Here is a 24,338-nt window from a genome sequence, read left to right as displayed (position 1 = left end):
ATTAGGTCACAATTACTAAAACGAAAAGACATTGTAGAATTGAATAGTCTATTAATGATGTTCAAAGCGAGAAATAAAATTCTTCCGAAGGACATACAAAAGTTATGTGTTCACATCTGAAGAAGGCCGTCTGACTTTAAACATCCAAGAGTACGAACAAATTTGAAACAAATGTGCTCGTCTGTTGTTGCTGTGAAAGCATGATGATCTCTAAACAAAGACTGAAAAAGCTGTGAGAATACCTTTGTTTTTAAAAAGAGTTATAAAAAGAGAAAACTGGAATTATATCAAACTGAATTTTGATTTAGATTGGACGTGTCATTGTGAAAATGCTTAAAGGAAAATTGAAAAGTATGTTGGAGTTCGGGTGTTGGTGGAGGGAACAGTTATAAAGTCATCGAAAATAATTTGTGTTAAAAAAGGTGCAGATAAATATAAGAATATAATTCTTCCATCTTCTCCTTTGTGATCATGGAAATGTATAAGAAACAAAAAAAACAATGAAAGTGTCAATTGTACGTGGCTTGTAAATATGCATTTTCATGAAAGGAATACAAATAAATGATGATGATGCATTCATTTTTAAGTAAGTCCAACATTTTTAGAGTATAATAAGTCTTCTATTCGTTTTAATAACATTATTATTCTGAAGCTAACCAACAATAAATAAAATACTTCTTACCATTTAATGCGACTTCTTGAACAGGTGCGGTAGAAACCGGATGGATGGATTAAAATGCATGAGAATCTTTTATATTTTTAACGTTATTTTTGACACTGTGATTACCGGCAGAATTATTCATTACTTACCGTGTTTAGCAATGTCAGCTAAGATTTATCTGAGAGCCAGATCTGGCTCTAGAGCCATAGGTTCCCTACCCCTGGAATAAATGCTACAGTCGAGGCTGGGGTTATGTTATGCATCCTTTAGATGGTGCTACGCTAAAGGGAATGTCAACAAAACAGTCAGATAGGTCAGTCAAACTTTATTACTAGATTACAAACCAGCGTTCTGACAACTCTGTTCACTCCCAAAATGAATAAACAGCTGTTTTATTTTGTTCCCCGATTCAATAAACAGGTACAAAACAGTCTGATACTGTTACGGTAAATCAAAGGTTTGTGCAATCACAATATAGTAACACTGGGAATAGTGCAAAGCAATAATATATCAATAAGTCAACGTTGCTCAAAGGATAATGTCACATAACACCAGAGGTGGGTAGTAACGCGCTACATTTAGTCCGTTACATCTACTTGAGTAATTTTTGGGATAAAATGTACTTCTAAGAGTAGTTTTTATGCAACTTACATTTACTTTTACTTGAGTATATTTATAGAGAAGAAACGCTACTTTTACTCCGCTCCATTTATCTACATTCAGCTCGCTACTCGCTACTTTTTTTTTATCGATCTGTTAATGCACGCTTTGTTTGTTTTGATTTTGTCAGACACACATTCAAAGTAGGATCTATCACATGCCTGCGTTTCACCAATCAAATGCAGTCACTGGTGACGTTGGACCAATCAAACAAAACCAGGAAGTCACGTGACCGTCACACGTCGGATCCGACCTAAAAAAGTTGAAAAACTTATTGGGGTGTTACCATTTTGTGGCCAATTGTACGGAATATGTACTGTACTTTGCAATCTATTAATAAAAGTTTCAATCCATCAATAAAAAGTGTAAAGGAAAAAAGACACTTTTTATTTCAACCGTACTTCCCGTCAAAAGCCTAAAGACTGATCGCACAGTTCCTGTCTTCACAATAAAAGCGTCGCTCCATCGCGCTTGCGCTAACAAAATAAGAGTCTCCGAAAGCCAGAGCATACAAACTAGCAAGCTACGGAGTTTGCCGCCAATGTATTTCTTGTAAAGTGTTTAAAAACGAATATGGAAGCTGGACTAATAAGATGCCAATAACCAACGACTTTCATGTGGTATTAGACAGAAAGGAGGAACTTTTTTTCTCCTCCATTTGAAAATGTGAACATTATCAGCACTGTCTGATTCCAATCAATGCAATTCATCAGAATCAGGTAATACACCAACTTATATTATTGTCTTCATGAAAGATAGGAATTTATATGTTAAACATGCATGTATATTCATTAAAACACCTTTAACATGTCAACAACAACGGCAAAATAAATAAATATAAATTATATACTACATATATATGTATATATGTATGAGGTAGGTCACCTCAACTTGGTCATTTATTAAGTAATTGATTAACGTTGAAAAACTTATTTGGGTGTTACCATTTAGTGGTCAATTGTAGGGAATATGTACTGTAATGTGCAATCTACTAATACAAGTTTCAATCAATCAATCAATTGATGAATGCCTACTGAGCCTATGGTGCTGTTAAGTTATCGTGGCTCAATTTGCCTTAATTTTTTTTTTTCATGTATTAATATTTAATATATATTATTGTTTTAGTTGCTTAAGAGATATTCCTGGCTATGAATTTGCTCGTTGCTATTTTTATGTTTTTGTGCATTACTTGTTGCCGTAATCATTAAACAAACAGGTTACTCATCAGTTACTCAGTACTTGAGTAGTTTTTTCACAACATACTTTTTACTTTTACTCAAGTAAATATTTGGGTGACTACTCCTTACTTTTACTTGAGTAATAAATCTCTAAAGTAACAGTACTCTTACTTGAGTACAATTTCTGGCTACTCTACCCACCTCTGCATAACACACAAAATAAACATGTAAAGCTCACTTTATTAAGTTATTCCTCATCCACCAATCCCTCAAATTCTTCTTCTTCAGTGTTGGAATCAAACAGTTGGGCCAAGTCCAAGTCGTCATTAAAGGAGTCAGTGTCGCTGCTGTTGATGTTCAATTCTCTGGCTGCTGCTCTATTCCCGTCTTCTACTGTGTGACTGATGGCCTTGACTTTAAACTAGGGCTGGGCAACGATTAAAAATTTTAATCGAAGTTAATCGCACTATTTCTCCGATTAATCGCGATTAACTGCATTGTATACGCAAAGCCCAATAATGAATTCAAAAGTAGTGTGTAGTGCACCTTTATTGGAATATTCTCCCACATGAACAAAAGCGCCAAAACATTTGTTGTGCAAACACAATTTAAATCAGTCCTTGTTAAACAGTAGCAGTTAAATAGCATATTTTATGAAAATCAACTCCAAAAATGTAAATACAAACATTTAAGCTTATTGCCACTGCCAGGGTATTTAAGTTATCCTGTTTGTTATGGAAAATAAATATAATCTACATACAAATCTCTGAGCCACAATCATAACATCTGAACAGGCAATTTCTGAGGTAACAGCAGAAACATTTTTTTTATCAGGGATCTTATGTTTAAAAAAACCTATATTGTAGGTAGTGGGCTGTTTTAGGGAATTTTTGATCAAATTATCCGTAGTAGCAATATTAATAATGTTGTGTTTATTCTACGTAGTGCACTTAAAATAATTATGACCATATCTAGGAATTGATATGATGGGAATTTTCCGATTGTTTGCTTGGTGCTTTGATAAACTGAACGCATATACATGGTACTATATTGTGATGTTATGAGCCAGGGAAAAAAAGAACTACCCTACCCAGCATGCAACAGGAGTGACGAGCATGCGCGGTAGCCCGGTATAGGTTGTGTCGCCATGACGGCATCTTGTATGTTGTGATATGCACGCTCTGAAAGCAAACGTTAAGAACTCAGCCAACACTCCTGGTCTGCATTATTCATAAATAGACAGACAACACATATACTCCGCTGCTTCACAGGCCGCTGGATGTAGCCGGCAAAGTATTCCCATGCTAGCTAGCCGGTCTAGCAAGCACGCGTCATTAGGTCCAAAACGGCCCGATCTATCCACATTCAGAATTGTCTGGCGGTCGTAAGTGATCCCGGAGTGACCACGCTGTAAGCCAGCCATGAAATTTGCAGAATTGTCCGGTATTTTTGCCAAATGTTCCATCTTTACCAAGAGCCCCTCGACGCCGAAGTACATCCGGGAGATGCCATCTTGTTAAGAAAAGGCGTTAACAAAATAAAAGCATGTAAACAACATACGCAAATGTGCGATAAAATAATTGTCGGCGTTAATAGATTGATGAGTTAACGCGTAATTAACGCATTAATTTGCCCACCCCTACTTTAAACTGCACGCTTCCCGCTGTCATATATCCCAGCATGCACCGCGCGCTTCTTCTCCTACCTGGGAAAATGAATTTGGCGGCTGCTTACCGTAGTTGCGAGACCTCTTGTGGCTCAATATTGGTCCATATATAAGGCGCCCCGGATTATAAGGCGCACTGTCAGCTTGTGACAACATTTTAAGTTTTTAGGTGCGCCTTATAGTGCGGAAAATACGGTACCTTAATTGTTTCCAAACGCTGTCTGTAACAGGGCAGTAAAATGGTCGATCAAACAAAACATGGAGCCACTAGCCGCGCAAGCTAGCTCTCCAATCAGCTAAACAGACTCAGTAACTCCACGCTGACGTTTTGCTGAATTTGCTGAGGAATTTGGGAAAGTGAAACAATACAAAAAAAAAATGCCATTGTAAGTTAATATTACTACCACAGCTAATGCTAACGATAGCAAGTACACATACGCATGAAAACACTCCTACAAACATCACACATGGGACGCTTTAGTAATAAGAATTGTTTTAGTTATATTGTAAAACTTACAAACCTTTCTTGGAGTGATGACTGAAGAATCCATACCAGTAAAAAAGGCTACGGACGATTAAAAGACAGAACGCCACTTCTACTTCCGGTTCAAAGTTTTAAATGGCAGGAAACACTTGTAAGCATTCACCCACTAACTGTGAAAGCTAGTTTTCCAACGGGTGCACATCATCACATCAAAGGGTGGTTACCAAATGTAATACGTGTTCATAAAAGCTGCACAATCCTTGGTTGCGTGTCCACAAGGCTACCACGTAAAATAAACTACCAAAAAGTCGATTTTTGGCAGCTCAGGCCCCAGAAATGTACTGTAAATACTTCAGTGCAGGGGTGGCCATTGCGTCGATCGCGAGCTACCAGTCGACCGCGGGGGGTGTGTCAGTCGATCTTCAGCCAGGCTTTTTAAAAAAATAGACCTAAAAATTAGTGATCATCAATCTTCACCAAGATGTCACTTAAATGACATTCACGGTACCGGAGGGTCTTGTGAGATGACGCTGGCTGCTGCAAGATCATTATTATGAAAATATGACCGAGAGGAAGGCGAGAAACACTTTTTTTATTTCAACAGACTCTCGCGCCGTACCTTCCGTCAAAACTCTAAAGGCCGACTGCACATTTCCTATCTTCACAATAAAAGCCCTGCTTCATGCTGCCTGCGCTAACTAAATACAGAGTCTCGGAAAACTGGCGTGCACAAGCGATCCCTCAGAAAGCTGGCGTGCACATCACTTGTGCACGCCAGCTTTCCGAGACTCTTATTTTGTTAGAGCAGGCAGCATGAAGCAGGGCTTTTATTGTGAAGATAGTAAATGTGCAGTCAGCCTTTAGAGTTTTGACGGAAGGGACGGCGCGAAAGTCTGTTGAAATAAAAAGTGTTTCTCGCCTTCCTCTCTGTCATTTTTTCATAATAATGAACTGGCAGCAGCCAGCATCATCTCACAAGACCCTCGGGTGCCGTGAATGTCAATCAAGCAAGCTACGGAATTTGCCGCCAATGTTTTTTTTGTAAAGTGTATGGAGGCTGGATGAACTAGATGCCAAAAAACAACCACTTTCATGTGGTATTGTACAGAAAGGATGACTTTTTTTCTCCTCCATTTGAAAATGTGGGCGTTATCATCATTACTGTCTGATTCCAATCAATGCAAGTCATCAGAATCAGGTAATACACCAACTTATATTCTTGTCTTTGTGAAAGAAAGACATCTATATGTGTTACACATGCTTGTATTATCATTAAACACATTTAACTTGTTTACAAAAATGTATCTTTCATAAATAAATAAATATAAATGATATATATAAATGAGGTAGATCCCCTCGAGTTGGTCAATTGAAAAGTAGCTCGCCTGCAGAAAAGGTGTGGGCACCCCTGCTTCAGTGGTACCATGTTTCCATATACAGTAAAAACAGGGAATGTAGATTTTCCAGGTAAAAGTAGCAGAATTTGTCAGTAAAAAATAACAATGGTGCTTTTCAGTTTATGACAGTGCATCCTGTAAACGGCCAAAGATTTTGCGGTAAAAGACTGTCCTGTCCGCTCAGTCACTGGAATTTTACTGTAAAACGACAGTGGTACGGTTTTTCAATTTACAGTCATTATGCATAGAAAACGTTGATGTCGGTTACCTAGCTGCCAGTTCTTTTGTGGCAAAAGCAATATATCTTTTTTTACAAGCTTTTACTAGTCGCCGTTGAAATTGAGACCCCTGCTCTAGGGTAAAGTTGTGCCTTTTTGACGCTTTATGGAAAAGAATGATCTCGGTCGCCACTCGGTGTGTATTTGAAACGTCTAACTGCGTATAGTTTGAAAGCCATCAGGTGAAATATTCAGGTTACAGGACAACAACAGCAGGAGATGTCAAACATCAGCAGAAAATGACCTTTTTTGGAACCTTGCGAGGTTAAAAATCTCGACAAAAGCCGCACATTAACTGAATTAGACACACAACTTATATGACTGTGAGGCTAAATTCCTCACTCCTGGTGCTGTTTTACGATTTGGCCCATGGACCATTGGCACATTTTCACTTTGGCCCCTCGGACGCACATTTTGGGCACCCCTGAGCTAAACAGACTCAATAACTCCCACCTTTTGGTGAATTTACTCAGGAATTTGTGGAAGTGAAACAATACAAAGACATTGTAAGTTAATAATACTAACACAGACACTTGTAAACGTGTTAGCATATTAGCTAATGCTAACAACACTCCTACAGACATCACACATGGGACACTTTAGTAAGTAAGAATTGTTGTAGTTATATTGTAAAACTTAGAAAACCTTGCTTGAAGTGATGAATGAAGAATCCGTACGAGTGAAAACGCTATGGATGGCTGGAAGACTAAACAGCACTTTCACTTTTGGGAGGACGCTGCGGCAGCTGCAGTGAGCAAAGTTGTCCAAAAGATGGAACCATAACACATCTTTTCAGTGTGTTTGATTGTTTTGCATAATGGCCTCCAGCAAAGACGAATCCGTAAATTAGCCACACTCTTTTATAAGTAAGTGTGATCGTGGGATCACACTCCTCAGCCTTCCCGGTAAGGTTTATTCAGGTGTACTGGAGAGGAGTCTACGCCGGATAGTCCAACCTCGGATTCAGGAGGAACAGTGTGGTTTTCGTCCTGGTCGTGGAACTGTGGACCAGCTCTATACTCTCGGCAGGGTTCTTGAGGGTGCATGGGAGTTTGCCCAACCAGTCTACATGTGCTTTGTGGACTTGGAGAAGGCATTCGACCGTGTCCCTCGGGAAGTCCTGTGGGGAGTGCTCAGAGAGTATGGGGTACCGGACTGTCTTAGTGTGACAGTCCGCTCCCTGTATGATCAGTGCCAGAGCTTGGTCCGCATTGCCGGCAGTAAGTCGAACACATTTCCAGTGAGGGTTGGTCTCCGCCAAGGCTGTCCTTTGTCACCGATTCTGTTCATAACTTTTATGGACAGAATTTCTAGGCGCAGTCAAGGCGTTGAGGGGTTCCGGTTTGGTGACCGCAGGATTAGGTCTCTGCTTTTTGCAGATGATGTGGTCCTGATGGCTTCATCTGACCGGGATCTTCAGCTCTCACTGGATCGGTTTGCAGCCAAGTGTGAAGCGACCGGAATGAGAATCAGCACCTCCATGTCAGAGTCCATGGTTCTCGCCCGGAAAAGGGTGGAATGCCATCTCCGGGTTGGGGAGGAGACCCTGCCCCAGGTGGAGGAGTTCAAGTACCTAGGAGTCTTGTTCACGAGTGAGGGAAGAGTGGATCGTGAGATCGACAGGCGGATCGGTGCGGCGTCTTCAGTAATGCGGACGTTGTACCGATCCGTTGTGGTGAAGTGAAGTGAATTATATTTATATAGCGCTTTTTCTCTAGTGACTCAAAGCGCTTTACATAGTGAAACCCAATATCTAAGTTACATTCAAACCAGTGTGGGTGGCACTGGGAGCAGGTGGCTAAAGTGTCTTGCCCAAGGACACAACGGCAGTGACTAGGATGGCAGAATCGGGAATCGAACCTGCAACCCTCTAGTTGCTGGCACGGCCACTCTACCAACAGAGCTAAACCGCCCGGTATCCAGGCGATATTTTACTGGTTTATTAAAATAATCCAGTAAGAAAAATTGAACTGTAATGTTAGACACCCTATTAAAGTATTACAATTTAAAACGTATTTAAAATGAGATTTAATTGTTAAAAAAAGTAACTAAACTTTTGTAAATGAGCTCGTTTACTCTACCTGACGCTGTCATTTTGGGCAGTATCCTGAGATAGTCACATGGCTTTCACATGACAGCCACTCACAAATTTTCCTTATGGTGATTAAGAGTTATTCAACTAAGTAGGATTAAATAAACTCTGCTTCTTCCTACTCCTTTTCGAACATGTTGAAAAGAGAAACTGGAAATTGTGATGCATCAGGTTGTATGCTTGCATGTTCGAAATAAACTCAAACTCAAATTAAGCTATTTGAAAGATGTTTTTTTATGGATTATTTCAAGTTAAAACAAATCTAGAAGAAGATCTCACTGCTGTACCAGTGATGACATCCAACAAAAAGTTGCATCACATTTATGTTAAAATTACAATAAAAACAATCAGACGACATAAAGTGGAGTAAAAATCAGATGTGCTACTTTCACTTTGACATGCCTGCTAGATTTGTGTCACTCAGCACTTTGTTTTTTTGGCAAACAGAGCGACTTAAACATGAGAAAGAAGGAGCTGAGCCGGAAGGCAAAGCTCTCAATTTACCGGTCGATCTACGTTCCCATCCTCACCTATGATCATGAGCTTTGGGTCATGACCGAAAGGATAAGATCACGGGTGCAAGCGGCCCAAATGAGTTTCCTCTCCCTTAGAGATAGGGTGAGAAGCTCTGCCATCCGGGAGGAACTCAAAGTAAAGCCGCTGCTCCTCCACATGGAGAGGAGCCAGATGGGGTGGTTCGGGCATCTGGTCAGGATGCCACCCGAACGCCTCCCTAGGGAGGTGTTTAGGGCACGTCCAACCGGTAGGAGGCCACGGGGAAGACCCAGGACACGTTGGGATGACTATGTCTCCCGGCTGGCCTGGGAACGCCTCGGGATCCCCCGGGAAGAGCTAGACGAAGTGGCTGGGGAGAGGGAAGTCTGGGTTTCCCTGCTTAGGCTGTTGCCCCCGCGACCCGACCTCGGAGAAGCGGAAGATGATGGATGGATGTTTTATAAGCCGCAGAGTTAAAACGTAGGAAAAAAGTAGAAGCTTATCGTGCAGAACAGACGGTGCTTTTAAAGCCAAGAAAAGAAATAAGAGGAGACAAAGGAAGGCTGGACTCTATTGTATCTCACTTGAAATGCAAGAATAAACCTAATTGGATTTGTCCCACATCATTGAACTCACCACTTCTCGTGTTCCTCCACAGGTGACGGAGGTGAGTTGTCTCCTTTTTTTTTGGTAGTTTTTCCACAACACAAACACTCCCACCGAAGCACACCAACTCTGACCTTTTGTGTTCTGCACCCAGAATTTGTGGAAGTCATCCTTTTGCCTCTAGATGAATTCCAGACGAAACTAGACGGTAAGGTCTGCCGGGGGCCGCCGACTCAATAGAAAGTGTTTTTTGCTGAGACCTGGGCTCTGCTTCATCCTGCAGAGCTGCTGAAGAAGGAGAAGATTGTGGTGGACGCCAAGGTTTACATTTTCGCCATGGGGATGGTGCAGGCTTTTTTTAAGCCCAGGGAGCTCCCTGTGCTCAAGCAGTGAAATGCCGCTCTTGCCAACTATTACTACACAGGACTTAACACCCTTTTTTATTGCTCCATGTCATGTTCAAGTAGGGACAAGCCAGGTGCAACTTTTTAAGTCATTCCTACATCTTAGGTCTTTAAATGTCTAATTTCACCTAACATAGGAATTGTTCACTTTTCCATATGTTTACAAAGTACCTTTTTCAGTGTTTGCAATGTTGTTTGTGATTGTTTCCTTAATGTGTTAACAAAGGGTTATTCAGCAAAAAAAATGAAAAATCCACCCCAAGCCCTTAAAAGGGTTTTCAATACTAATAATCAAAGTTTGGCTCCATGGTTCTTTGCCAAATTTTGAATGCACATGTAATATTTTAAACATTGATAATATTGTCCTAATATCGCTTTAATGTCGCTGGCCTCCTTTAGTCATACTGTAAGATGCAACAGAAGTAAACAATCCATGCTGTGGTTCAAGGGCTCCATCTCACTGATGCTGTAGTTACCGTAGCGACGAGCTGACTAATAAATGTATTACTACCTATGTTCTTGTGTGGGACGTTCCTTTTTTAGATTAGGTGCCTAAAAAGACAGAAAACCACCACATTGGTAATAAAATGTATTACTATTTGAAACAATATAAAAGGCACTATGTACTTAAAATATTTGCCGTTGTCGTACATCCACACTGCCATCTCGCGGCTGAAAACTGGCACTGCACGATTGACTGCAACACAATATTGAAGGGAAATACGTTTTTTGTTTTTTTTACAAAAGATCTATAAATAAGTCAAAGTTAGGAAATATTATTACAAAAAATGAATCACTTCTTTGTATTTTATGTGTTTCGACATAACTCGGAGAACTTATTAAATCATGTATCATTAGTCAATCAATCAATCAATCAATCAATGTTTACTTATATAGCCCTAAATCACTAGTGTCTCAAAGGGCTGCACAAACCACTACGACATCCTCGGTAGGCCCACATAAGGGCAAAGAAAACTCACACCCAGTGGGACGTCGGTGACAATGATGACTATGAGAACCTTGGAGAGGAGGAAAGCAATGGATGTCGAGCGGGTCTAACATGATACTGTGAAAGTTCAATCCATAATGGATCCAACACAGTCGCGAGAGTCCAGTCCAAAGCGGATCCAACACAGCAGCAAGAGTCCCGTTCATAGCGGAGCCAGCAGGAAACCATCCCAAGCGGAGGCGGATCAGCAGCGCAGAGATGTCCCAGCCGATACACAGGCAAGCAATACATGGCCACCGGATCGGACCGGACCCCCTCCACAAGGGAGAGTGGGACATAGAAGAAAAAGTAAAGAAACGGCAGATCAACTGGTCTAAAAAGGGAGTCTATTTAAAGGCTAGAGTATACAAATGAGTTTTAAGGTGAGACTTGAATGCTTCTACTGAGGTGGCATCTCGAACTGTTACCGGGAGGGCATTCCAGAGTACTGGAGCCCGAACGGAAAACGCTCTATAGCCCGCAGACTTTTTTTGGGCTTTGGGAATCACTAATAAGCCGGAGTCCTTTGAACGCAGATTTCTTGCCGGGACATATGGTACAATACAATCGGCAAGATAGGATGGAGCTAGACCGTGTAGTATTTTATACGTAAGTAGTAAAACCTTAAAGTCACATCTTAAGTGCACAGGAAGCCAGTGCAGGTGAGCCAGTACAGGCGTAATGTGATCAAACTTTCTTGTTCTTGTCAAAAGTCTAGCAGCCGCATTTTGTACCAACTGTAATCTTTTAATGCTAGACATGGGGAGACCCGAAAATAATACGTTACAGTAATCGAGGCGAGACGTAACAAACGCATGGATAATGATCTCAGCGTCTTTAGTGGACAGAATGGAGCGAATTTTAGCGATATTACGGAGATGAAAGAAGGCCGTTTTAGTAACGCTTTTAATGTGTGCCTCAAAGGAGAGAGTTGGGTCGAAGATAATACCCAGATTCTTTACCGTGTCGCCTTGTTTAATTGTTTGGTTGTCAAATGTTAGAGTTGTATTATTAAATAGAGTTCGGTTCTAGCAGGACCGATAATCAGCATTTCCGTTTTTTTGGCGTTGAGTTGCAAAAAGTTAGCGGACATCCATTGTTTAATTTTATTAAGACACGCCTCCAGCTGACTACAATCCGGCGTGTTGGTCAGCTTTAGGGGCATGTAGAGTTGGGTGTCATCAGCATAACAGTGAAAGCTAATACCGTATTTGCGTATGATGTCACCTAGCGGCAGCATGTAGCTGCTGAAGAGTGCAGGGCCAAGGACCGAACCCTGGGGAACTCCACACGTTACCTTAACGTAGTCCGAGGTCACATTGTTATGGGAGACACACTGCATCCTATCAGTAAGATAAGAGTTAAACCAAGACAGGGCTAAGTCTGACATACCAATCGTGTTTTGATACGTTCTAATAAAATATTATGATCGACGGTATCGAAAGCAGCGCTAAGATGGAGGAGCAGCAACATAAATGACGCATCAGAATCCATCGTTAGCAATAGATCATTAGTCATTTTTGCGAGGGCTGTCTCCGTGGAGTGATTTGCCCTGAAACCGGATTGAAAGGTTTCTAGTAAATATAAGAAAGAAGAGCAAACATTGTTTTAGAAAGACAATAATATATAATATGTATATAAATACAATTTATGATTTCATAATTATACATGTAGGTTATATTAAAATGTATATATTACCACTTTATATGGAATTTAAATGAATTGTGTACATATAATATACAGTTCGAGATGCCACCTCAGTAGAAGCATTTAAGTCTCACCTTAAAACTCATTTGTATACTCTAGCCTTTAAATAGACTCCCTTTTTAGACCAGTTGATCTGCCGTTTCTTTTCTTTTTCTTCTATGTCCCACTCTCCCTTGTGGAGGGGGTCCGGTCCGATCCGGTGGCCATGTACTGCTCGCCTGTGTATCGGCTGGGGACATCTCTGCGCTGCTGATCCGCCTCCGCTTGGGATGGTTTCCTGCTGGCTCCGCTGTGAACAGGACTCTCGCTGCTGTGTTGGATCCGATTTGGACTGGACTCTCGCGACTGTGTTGGATCCATTATGGATTGAACTTTCACAGTATCATGTTAGACCCGCTCGACATCCATTGCTTTCCTCCTCTCCAAGGTTCTCATAGTCATCATTGTCACCGACGTCCCACTGGGTCATTATTGTCACCGATGTCCCACTGGGTGTGAGTTTTCTTTGCCCTTATGTGGGCCTACCGAGGATGTCATAGTGGTTTGTGCAGCCCTTTGAGACACTAGTGATTTAGGGCTATATAATTAAACATTGATTAATTGATTGATATATATATATATATATATATATATATATACATATATATATATATATAAAGTGTACAAATGTATATGTTTGATTTAAATGTTAAACTGTGTATATGAGACGTGTGCTACATATATGTTGCTTATATATTGTTTAAAAAAAATTAATATAAGTGAAGCATGTTTTGGATTTTATATATTTTGAACCTTGTTCTTGTTGTGATGGGGTAGGTTTATATAAGCGTTGCTTCAACCTACACCCTTTCGGCTCAATCATTGCTCAAATGAGTGTTTTTTTTTTCTTTTCTTGTTGTTCTTTGTTTTATGTGAAGATTGCCGAAATAAAATACATTAAAATAAAAATTAAATTAAATTAACTCCTTGGTAAAAAAAAAAAAAAATGTTCATCCTCCGGTCCGCTGAGTGGCGGGAAAGTCAAATACGTTTTGTACAAAATAATTCTATCCAAAAAAAAAAGTATTATCTCTTATAAGTAAAAAATCTAAATAAATATTACAAAAATGTGTCATTTCGTCGCATTTACGGTGCTCTGAAATAAGTCCGAGAAGTCGTCTGAAAAAAAATGTTCACATTCAGTCCACTTAATGGCGGTAAAGTAAAATACGTGTTGTTCGAAATACCTAACATTTCTTATAAGTAAAAAAAAAATTACGTTTTGTTCTGTTTAGTGTGCTTTGAAACAATTGGGAGAACTCATTTAAAAGAGTTCTCCCTCCGGTCCGCACCGTGGCGGTAAGTAGAATCGTGACGTCACTTCCTCCAAGGTGAATGCGGATGTAGAACCATGACATCACTTCCTCCAAACAAATCTTGGACTATTTTCTTCAGAAATGGTTCATTTTTCCGCATCTAATTGGGTTGTTTCAGTGTAACATGTGAGTGGGACTCGAAAAGGGTCGTCTTCAGGGTCACTCTGTGGCAGCAAACTTTCACTTCGAACTGCTTTTAAATTGCCAAGTGTAAATATTAGTGAGCAGGCGTGTTGTTAGTAAACACAGAAGATGGAAGTGGCCTTGAAAGGTAAGTTCACTTTCCACTCAGCTAAACACATTTGAAAGTTAAGTTCACTTTCCACTCAGCTAAACACATTTGGAAGGTAAGTTCACTTTCTATTCAGCTAAACACATTTGAAAGGTAAGTTCACTTTCCACTCAGCTAAACACATTTGGAAGGTAAGTTCACTTTCTATTCAGCTAAACCAGGGGTGCCCACACTTTTTCTGCAGGCGAGCTACTTTTCAATTGACCAACTCGAGGGGATCTACCTCATTTATATATATCATCTATATTTATTTATTTATGTAAGAGACATTTTTGTAAACAAGTTAAATGTGTTTAATGATAATACAAGCATGTGTAACACATATAGATGTCTTTCTTTCACAAAGACAAGAATATAAGTTGGTGTATTACCTGATTCTGATGACTTGCATTGATTGGAATCAGACAGTAATGATGATAACGCCCACATTTTCAAATGGAGGAGAAAAAAAGTTGTCCTTTCTGTACAATACCACATAAAAGTGGTTGTTTTTTGGCATCTAATTCATCCAGCTTCCATACACTTTACAAGAAAAACATTGGCGGCAAATTCCGTAGCTTGCTTGATTGACATTCACGGCACCCGAGGGTCTTGTGAGATGACGCTGGCTGCTGCCAGTTCATTATTATGAAAAAATGACAGAGAGGAAGGCGAGAAACACTTTTTATTTCAACAGACTTTGGCGCCGTCCCTTCCGTCAAAACTTTAAAGGCCGACTGCACATTTCCTATCTTCACAATAAAAGCCCTGCTTCATGCTGCCTGTGCTAACAAAATAAGAGTCTCGGAAAGCTGGCGTGCACAAGTGATGTGCACGCCAGCTTTCTGAGGGATCGCTTGTGCACGCCAGTTTTCCGAGACTCTGTATTTAGTTAGCGCAGGCAGCATGAAGCAGGGCTTTTATTGTGAAGATAGGAAATGTGCAGTCGGCCTTTAGAGTTTTGACGGAAGGTACGGCGCGAGAGTCTATTGAAATAAAAAGTGTTTCTCTCCTTCCTCTCTGTCATTTTTAATAATAATGATCTTGCAGCAGCCAGCGTCATCTCACAAGACCCTCCGGTACCGTGAATGTCATTTAAGTGACGTCTTGGTGAAGATTGATGATCACTATTTTTTAGGTCTATTTTTTTTAAAAGCCTGGCTGGAGATCGACTGACACACCCCCCGCGGTCGACTGGTAGCTCGCGATCGACGTAATGGGCACCCCTGAGCTAAACACATTTGAAAGGTAAGTTCACTTTCTATTCAGCTAAACACATTTGAAAAGGTAAGTTCACTTTATATTCAGCTAAACACATTTGAAAGGTAACTTCACTTTCCATTCAGCTAAACAAATCACGCACTGTGACCTACTCAGCATGTTTCTTTCACATATGCAGTGAAGAAAATAAGTATTTGAACCCTGTGCTATTTTGCAAGTTCTCCCACTTAGAAATCATGGAGGGGTCTGAAATGTTCCCGGGAACCTTTTTGGCCGAGAGAGCCAAGAAGCCAAATATTTGAAAATGTATTTCCCTAAGAGCCATATACATTTTTTTTTAACACTGAACACAACTAAACGCGTGCATTTTTAAGTAAGACCAACATTTCCAGAGTATAATAGGTCTGTTATTCTTTGTAATAACATTGTTATTCTGAAGCTAACTGTGGAGGGGGGTGTGACCTGTGGGCCTGCAGCAAAGCAGGATGTTGCCAGGACCGGCCATGAAATCAGCGACAGGTGCGTAGGAGGCCCACCTGGACCTTTTTATCTAATCAACTGTCGCTCTGTTATAAGCAGCAGCCAGGAGGAGAGACAGGGTTGGGTCCGGAGCCAGAGGGCGAATGAGGACGAAAGAGAAACAGACAATTGCTGGAAAGCAACTGAGAGAGTAATTGAAAAAATATATATATATTTTAACTAGGGGTGGGCAAATTAATGCGTTAATTATGAGTTAACTCATCAATCTATTAACGCCGACAATTATTTTATCGCACATTTGCGTATGTTGTTTACATGCTTTTATTTTGTTAACGCCTTTTCTTAACAAGATGGCGTCGCCCGGCGTCGAGGGGCTCTTGGTAAAGATGCAACATTTGGCAAAAATACCGGACAATTCTGCAAATTTCATGGCTGGTTTACAGCGTGGTCACTCCGGGATCACTTATGACCGCCAGACAATTCTGAATGTTGATAGATCGGGCCGTTTGACTGAATGAGGCGTGCTTGCTAGACCGGCTAGCTAGCATGGGAATACTTTGCCGGCTACATCCAGCGGCCTGTGAAGCAGCGGAGTATATGTGTTGTCTGTCTATTTATGAATAATGCAGACCAGGAGTGTTGGCTGAGTTTTTAACGTTTGCTTTCAGAGCGTGCATATCACAACATACAAGATGCCGTCATGGCGACACAACCTATACCGGGCTACCGCGCATGCTCGTCACTCCTGTTGCATGCTGGGTAGGGTAGTTCTTTTATTCCCTGGCTCATAACATCACAATATAGTACCATGTATATACGTTCAGTTTATCAAAGCACCAAGCAAACAATCGGAAAATTCCCATCATATCAATTCCTAGATATGGTCATAATTATTTTAAGTGCACTACGCAGAATAAACACAACATTATTAATATTGCTACTACGGATAATTTGATCAAAAATTCCCTAAAACATCCCACTACCTATAATATAGGTTTTTTAAAGATAAGACCCTGATAAAAAAAATGTTTCTGCTGTTACCTCAGAAATTGCCTGTTCAGATGTTATGATTGTGGCTCAGAGATTTGTATGTAGATTATATTTATTTTCCATAACAAACAGGATAACTTAAATACCCTGGCAGTGGCAATAAGCTTAAATGTTTGTATTTACATTTTTGGAGTTGATTTTCATAAAATATGCTATTTAACTGCTACTGTTTAACAAGGACTGATTTAAATTGTGTTTGCACAACAAATGTTTTGGCGCTTTTGTTCATGTGGGAGAATATTCCAATAAAGGTGCACTACACACTACTTTTGAATTCATTATTGGGCTTTGCGTATACAATGCAGTTAATCGCGATTAATCTGAGAAATAGTGCGATTAACTTCGATTAAAATTTGTAATCGTTGCCCAGCCCTAATTTTAACCCTAAAACAGGCTCTCATGTCGGTGCTTGGTGGTCTGAAGAACCCCCAGGAGGGCAAGCCCAACACTAACCATTAATAAATAAATTACTTCTTACCATTAACGCAACTTCTGGAACATAAAAATGCATGGAAATGTTTTATATTTTGAATGTTATTTTGAACACTATGATTACAAGTGGAATTATTCATTACTTATCGTGTTAAGCAACGTCAGCTCAGATTTATCCGAGAGCCAGATGCAGTCATCAAAAGAGCCACATCTGGCTCTAGAGCCATAGGTTCCCTACCCCTGCTGTAGGTGCATGTCCACTGTATGAGAGATAACCTGCAAAGAAATACCAGAAATCACAATCTATGATTTTTTTAACAATTTATTTGTGTGAAAAAGCTGAAAATAAGTATTTGAACACCAACATTAGTATTTGGTAGAGTAGTCTTTGTTTGCAATTACAGAGGTCAAAAGTTTCCTGTAGCTCTTCAGCAGGTTTGCACAGACTGCAGGATTGATTTTGGCCCACTCCTCCACACAGATCTTCTCTAGATCAGTCAGGTGTCTGGGCTGTCGCCGAGTAACGCAGACTTTCAGCTCCCTCCAAAGATTTTCAATGGGATTTAGGTCTGGAGACTGGCTAGGCCACTCCAGAACCTTGATGTGGTTCTTACAAAGTCACTTGTTGGTTTTCCTGGCTGTGTGCTTTGGGTCATTGTCATGTTAGAAGATCCAGCCACGACTCATCTTCAATGATCTGACTGAGGGAAGGAGGTTTTTGGCCAAAACTTACAATACATGGCTGCAGTCATCCTCTCCTTAATACAAAACAGTCGTCCTGTCCCATGAGCAGAAAAACACCCCCAAAGCATGATGCTACCACCCCCATGCTTCACAGTAGGGATGGTGTTCTTGGGATGGTACGCATCATTCTTCTTCCTCCAAACACACATAGTGGAATTACGACCAAAAAGGTCAATTTTGGTCTCATCTGTCCACAAAACTTTCTCCCATGACTCCTCTGGATTATCCAAATGGTCATTGGCCAACTTAAGACGGGCTTTAACATGTGCTGGTTTAAGCAGGGGAACCTTCCGTGCCATGCATGATTTCAAAGCATGACGTCTTAGTGTATTACCAAGAGTCACCATGGAACCAGTGGTCCCAGCTCTTGTCAGGTCATTGACCAAGTCCTGCCGTATAGTCCTGGGCTGATTCCTCACCTTTCTTAGCATCTTTGAGACCCCACCAGGTGACATCTTGCATGGGGCTTCTCTCTCATTGAGATTGACCGTCATGTTTAGCTTCTTCCATTTTGTAATGATTGCTCCAGCATGGCGTGGACATCGGGGTCGGTACCTCTGGATTGGCAGACCGGGGTGGTGGTTCCTCTCTTTAAGAAGGGGGACCGGAGGGTGTGTTCCAACTATCGTGGGATCACACTCCTCAGCCTTCCCGTTAAGGTTTATTCAGGTGTGCTGGAGAGGAGACTACGCCGGATAGTCGAACCTCGGATTCAGGAAGAACAGTGTGGTTTTCGTCCTGGTCGTGGAACTGTGGACCAGCTCTATACTCTCGGCAGGGTTCTTGAGGGTGCATGGGAGTTTGCCCAACCAGTCTACATGTGCTTTGTGGACTTGGAGAAGGCATTCGACCGTGTCCCTCGGGAAGTCCTGTGGGGAGTGCTCAGAGAGTATGGGGTACCGGACTGTCTTAGTGTGACAGTCCGCTCCCTGTATGATCAGTGCCAGAGCTTGGTCCGCATTGCCGGCAGTAAGTCGAACACATTTCCAGTGAGGGTTGGACTCCGCCAAGGCTGTCCTTTGTCACCGATTCTGGTCATAACTTTTATTGACAGAATTTCTAGGCGCATCAAGGCGTTGAGGGGTTCCGGTTTGGTGACCGCAAGATTAGGTCTCTGCTTTTTGCAGATGATGTGGTCCTGATGGCTTCATCTGACCGGGATCTTCAGCTCTCACTGGATCGGTTCGCAGCCGAGTGTGAAGCGACCGGAATGAGAATCAGCACCTCCAAGTCCGAGTCCATGGTTCTCGCCCGGAAAAGGGTGGAATGCCATCTCCGGGTTGGGGAGGAGACCTAGCCCCAAGTGGAGGAGTTCAAGTACCTAGGAGTCTTGTTCACGAGTGAGGGAAGAGTGGATCGTGAGATCGACAGGCGGATCGGTGCGGCGTCTTCAGTAATGCGGACGTTGTACCGATCCGTTGTGGTGAAGAAGGAGCTGAGCCGGAAGACAAAGCTCTCAATTTACGGGTCGATCTACGTTCCCATCCTCACCTATGTTCACGTGTGGCGGGTCTCTCCCTTAGAGATAGGGTGAGAAGCTCTGCCATCCAGGAGGAACTCAAAGTAAGGCCGCTGCTCCTTCACATCGAGAGGAGCCAGATGAGGTGGTTCGGGCATCTGGTCAGGATGCCACCCGAACGCCTCCTTAGGGAGGTGTTTAGGGCACGTCCAACCGGTAGGAGGCCACGGGGAAGACCCAGGACACGTTGGGAAGACTATGTCTCCCGGCTGGCCTGGGAACGCCTCGGGATCCCCCGGGAAGAGCTAGACGAAGTGGCTGGGGAGAGGGAAGTCTGGGTTTCCCTGCTTAGGCTGCTGCCCCCGCGACTCGACCTCGGATAAGCGGAAGATGATGGATGGATGGATGGATGGATGCTCCAACAGTGGACCTTTTTTCACCAAGCTGCTTGGCAATTTCTCCGCAACCCTTTCCATCCTTGTGGAGTTGTGTAATTTTGTCTCTGGTGTCATTGGACAGCTCTTTGCTCTTAGTCATGCTGAATGTTTGGGTCTTACTGATTGTGTGGGGTGGACAGGTGTCTTTATGCAGCTAACCACCTCACACAGGTGCATCTGATTCAGGATAAGACAGTGGAGTGGAGGATGTCTTTTAAAAGCGGACTAACAGGTCTTTGAGGGTCAGAATTCTAGCTGATAAACAGGTGTTCAAATACTTATTTTCAGCTGTATCACACAAATAAATTGTTAAAAAAATCTTGGATTGTGATTTCTGGATTTTTGTTTTTAGGTTATCTCGCATTCAGTGGACATGCACCTACTGTGAAAATTTCAGACCCTTCTATGATTTCTAAGTGGGAGAACTTGCAAAATAGCAGGGTGTTCAAATACTTATTTTCTTGACTGTGTAAGGCAGAAAAGTGTGCATCACTGCGTTGAAATGTGCTGTTTATGCTGGGCAGGCAGAGCCAAGAGGCGGCATTTGAACGCAGAAGAGCTGGCAAGAAGTGCAGAAGGAGTCGAAGTCCTCATCCATCCTCTAAACGCAACAACAACCTGCAAGCCAGGGACAAGTGCCAAGAGAAGAAAATGTGGTAATCTTCCCCACAAATCAAGTGTTTGTGCACCAATGTACTGTGTCAAGTGTCAGGCTTGGTCCAAAATAAGACTCAGATGCAGGCTAGGGAACAATCCGACAGGCTTTTATTTTGAAAGCTACTTTTCATCTCCAGAGTTACGGAAATACAACATAGGCTTTAATCTGACTACTCGGCAAAAAAAGGAACAACCGAAAAATCACTCGGAAAGGAGGAAAAACAAATTAAATAGCGAACTATACTTGGCGCAGGATATCAGCTATGACATTTATTAATAACAAAAAAAACTCTCCAAAAGGAGGGAGAAACAATGGCTATAAAACTTATTCACTGTCTCTTATCTAGAAAAAATTGTTAACAAAAATGTCACTCAAAAATGGAGGAAAAGGAAGAACTGTAAGACAACACTGAAACTCACCACTTGGGCTGCAAAACTAAATTACCAAAAATCACTCAGATGAGGAGAAAAGTAAAACTCAAAATACCAACAAGGCAATACAGGATCAGGACACTCAAACGAGAGCCGAGACAAGGCGTGGACATGAGGCTAGAGAGGCACGAAATAACGAGACATTCTGGCACCGAACAAAGGGAGGTGTGGGCTTATAAGACACATGGGAGGGAATGGGAACAGGTGGAAACAATCGGAGATCAGTGATGACGTCAGACTGATGACACAAAAGGAAGGGCAAGTGACCTGAAACTAGAGGAGAGTTACTTTTCAAGCTTAAACATGCAATTCAAAAGACAAGACATCCTTCGCCGCTGTGTGACATCAAGTGTCAAAATCTCTCTAAACATGTCCCAATATTCTGTGCTGAGAAAAGGATTCGTCTATTTATTATACTTTTTATCTTATTCAGTGATGGCGCTACGAATTTTCAAAATGGGGTGCCAGGGACCCCATCAAGTCATAAAACTGGTGTCCCACAGTAACATTTTTGGGGTCCCCCTTTTTTGTAAACATTTTGCAAACAAATGCTAAATGTATGCATTATCCTGTTATATCTCACATTTTATATTGTGTGTTGGAAATAGGGTGTCGAAAATGTCATTTTTATCATCACAAAATCTTTTTTTTAAATTCATATTATGTTTATAAAGCCAGGAAATACGTCCCTGGACACATGAGGACTTTGAATATGACCAATGTATGATCCTGTAACTACTTGGTATCGATATGATCCATACCTAAATGTGTGGTATCATCCAAAACTAATGTCAAGTTTCAAAGAAGAGAAGAATAAGTGATTATTACAATTGAACAGAAGTGTAGAAAAAACATGTTAAAACAGAAAGTAAGCAGATATTAACAGTTAATGAACAAGTAAATGAATAATCAATTTTTACAGTTTGTCCCTCATAATGTGTAGAAAATAATAGGTGTATAAATGACACAATATGTTACTGCTTAAGTCAGCTGACTAAATAGGAATCTTTGTTTGTTTACTTACTACTAAAAGACAAGTTGTCTAATATGTTCAACATTTTATTGAAGGACTAAATGACAATATCTGATTTATGTTTCATGTACGCTAACATTTTTTTGTTCAAATAATGACATTTTTTGTGGTCCCCTTTATTTACAAAAGTATGTAAATACATTTTGGCACAGGTACTAAAATTTTGATATGGAGACAACCCTCCACCAATTTAATGTCCATCATTGTAACATGCTGCAGCATTGTAACATGCATTGTAACATGCACCAGCAGGAGGGGTGTGCAGCATCATTATGACATCATTGTAACATGCTGCAGCATTGTAACATGCATTGTAACATGCATTGTAACATGCACCAGCAGGAGGGGTGTGCAGCATCATTATGACATCATTGTAACATGCACCAGCAGGAGGGGTGTGCAGCATCATTATGACATCATTGTAACATGCACCAGCAGGAGGGGTGTGCAGCATCATTATGACATCATTGTAACATGCACCAGCAGGAGGGGTGTGCAGCATCATTATGACATCATTGTAACATGCACCAGCAGGAGGGGTGTGCAGCATCATTATGACATCATTGTAACATGCACCAGCAGGAGGGGTGTGCAGCATCATTATGACATCATTGTAACATGCGCCAGCAGGAGGGGTGTGCAGCATCATTATGACGTCATTGTAACATGCACCAGCAGGAGGGGTGTGCGGCATCATTATGACATCATTGTAACATGCACCAGCAGGAGGGGTGTGCAGCATCATTATGACATCATTGTAACATGCACCAGCAGGAGGGGTGTGCAGCATCATTATGACATCATTGTAACATGCACCAGCAGGAGGGGGTGTGCAGCATCATTATGACATCATTGTAACATGCACCAGCAGGAGGGGGTGTGCAGCATCATTATGACATCATTGTAACATGCACCAGCAAGGAGGGGTGTGCAGCATCATTATGACATCATTGTAACATGCACCAGCAGGAGGGGTGTGCGGCATCATTATGACATCATTGCAACATGCACCAGCAGGAGGGGGTGTGCAGCATCATTATGACATCATTGTAACATGCACCAGCAGGAGGGGGTGTGCAGCATCATTATGACATCATTGTAACATGCACCAGCATGGGGGGTGTGCAGCATCATTATGACATCATTGTAACATGCACCAGCAGGGGGGGTGTGCAGCATCATTATGACATCATTGTAACATGCACCAGCAGGGGGGGTGTGCAGCATCATTATGACATTGTAACATGCACCAGCAGGAGGGGTGTGCAGCATCATTATGACATCATTGTAACATGCACCAGCAGGAGGGGGTGTGCAGCATCATTATGACATCATTGTAACATGCACCAGCAGGAGGGGTGTGCGGCATCATTTTGACATCATTGTAACATGCACCAGCAGGAGGGGTGTGCGGCGTCATTATGACATCATTGTAACATGCACCAGCAGGAGGGGTGTGCGGCATCATTATGACATCATTGTAACATGCACCAGCAGGAGGGGTGTGCGGCATCATTATGACATCATTGTAACATACACCAGCAGGAGGGGTGTGCGGCATCATTATGACATCATTGTAACATGCACCAGCAGGAGGGGTGTGCAGCATCATTATGACATCATTGTAACATGCACCAGCAGGAGGGGTGTGCAGCATCATTATGACATCATTGTAACATGCACCAGCAGGAGGGGGTGTGCAGCATCATTATGACATCATTGTAACATGCACCAGCAGGAGGGGTGTGCAGCATCATTATGACATCATTGTAACATGCACCAGCAGGAGGGGTGTGCAGCATCATTATGACATCATTGTAACATGCACCAGCAGGAGGGGTGTGCAGCATCATTATGACATCATTGTAACATGCACCAGCAGGAGGGGGTGTGCAGCATCATTATGACATCATTGTAACATGCACCAGCAGGAGGGGTGTGCAGCATCATTATGACATCATTGTAACATGCACCAGCAGGAGGGGTGTGCAGCATCATTATGACATCATTGTAACATGCACCAGCAGGAGGGGGTGTGCAGCATCATTATGACATCATTGTAACATGCACCAGCAGGAGGGGTGTGCAGCATCATTATGACATCATTGTAACATGCACCAGCAGGAGGGGTGTGCAGCATCATTATGACAT

At 41.8% G+C, this 24,338-nt stretch overlaps 2 protein-coding genes across 6 annotated transcripts in view; both read left to right on the top strand.

Annotated features, from left to right (window-relative positions):
- Window positions 1-10,435, top strand: part of nudt5 (nudix (nucleoside diphosphate linked moiety X)-type motif 5) — a 29,212-nt gene extending 18,777 nt beyond the window's left edge. For both annotated transcript variants that reach the window (XM_061914243.1, XM_061914244.1), the window contains exons 8-9: window positions 9,570-9,725; window positions 9,801-10,435. In XM_061914243.1, coding sequence (XP_061770227.1) covers window positions 9,570-9,725; window positions 9,801-9,910 — 266 coding nt within the window. In that variant the 3' untranslated portion in view covers window positions 9,911-10,435. The remainder of the gene's footprint in view (window positions 1-9,569; window positions 9,726-9,800) is intronic.
- A 3,534-nt stretch (window positions 10,436-13,969) lies between these two features.
- The window catches only part of fbxo18 (F-box DNA helicase 1), a 71,358-nt gene continuing 60,989 nt past the window's right edge, over window positions 13,970-24,338 (top strand). For 2 of the 4 annotated variants that reach the window (XM_061914239.1, XM_061914238.1), the window contains exons 1-2: window positions 13,970-14,242; window positions 20,590-20,721. In XM_061914239.1, coding sequence (XP_061770223.1) covers window positions 14,224-14,242; window positions 20,590-20,721 — 151 coding nt within the window. In that variant the 5' untranslated portion in view covers window positions 13,970-14,223. Of the gene's footprint in view, window positions 14,243-15,388; window positions 15,491-20,589; window positions 20,722-24,338 lie in introns of those variants that run through there. The other 2 variants (XM_061914240.1, XM_061914242.1) reach the window with 2 other exon arrangements.

This window comes from Nerophis ophidion, linkage group LG10 (assembly GCF_033978795.1).
Source record: "Nerophis ophidion isolate RoL-2023_Sa linkage group LG10, RoL_Noph_v1.0, whole genome shotgun sequence".
NCBI classification, from domain to species: domain Eukaryota; kingdom Metazoa; phylum Chordata; class Actinopteri; order Syngnathiformes; family Syngnathidae; genus Nerophis; species Nerophis ophidion.
The sequence above is the reverse complement of the archived record's forward strand: the minus strand, read 5'-3'. Positions and strand labels throughout refer to the sequence as shown.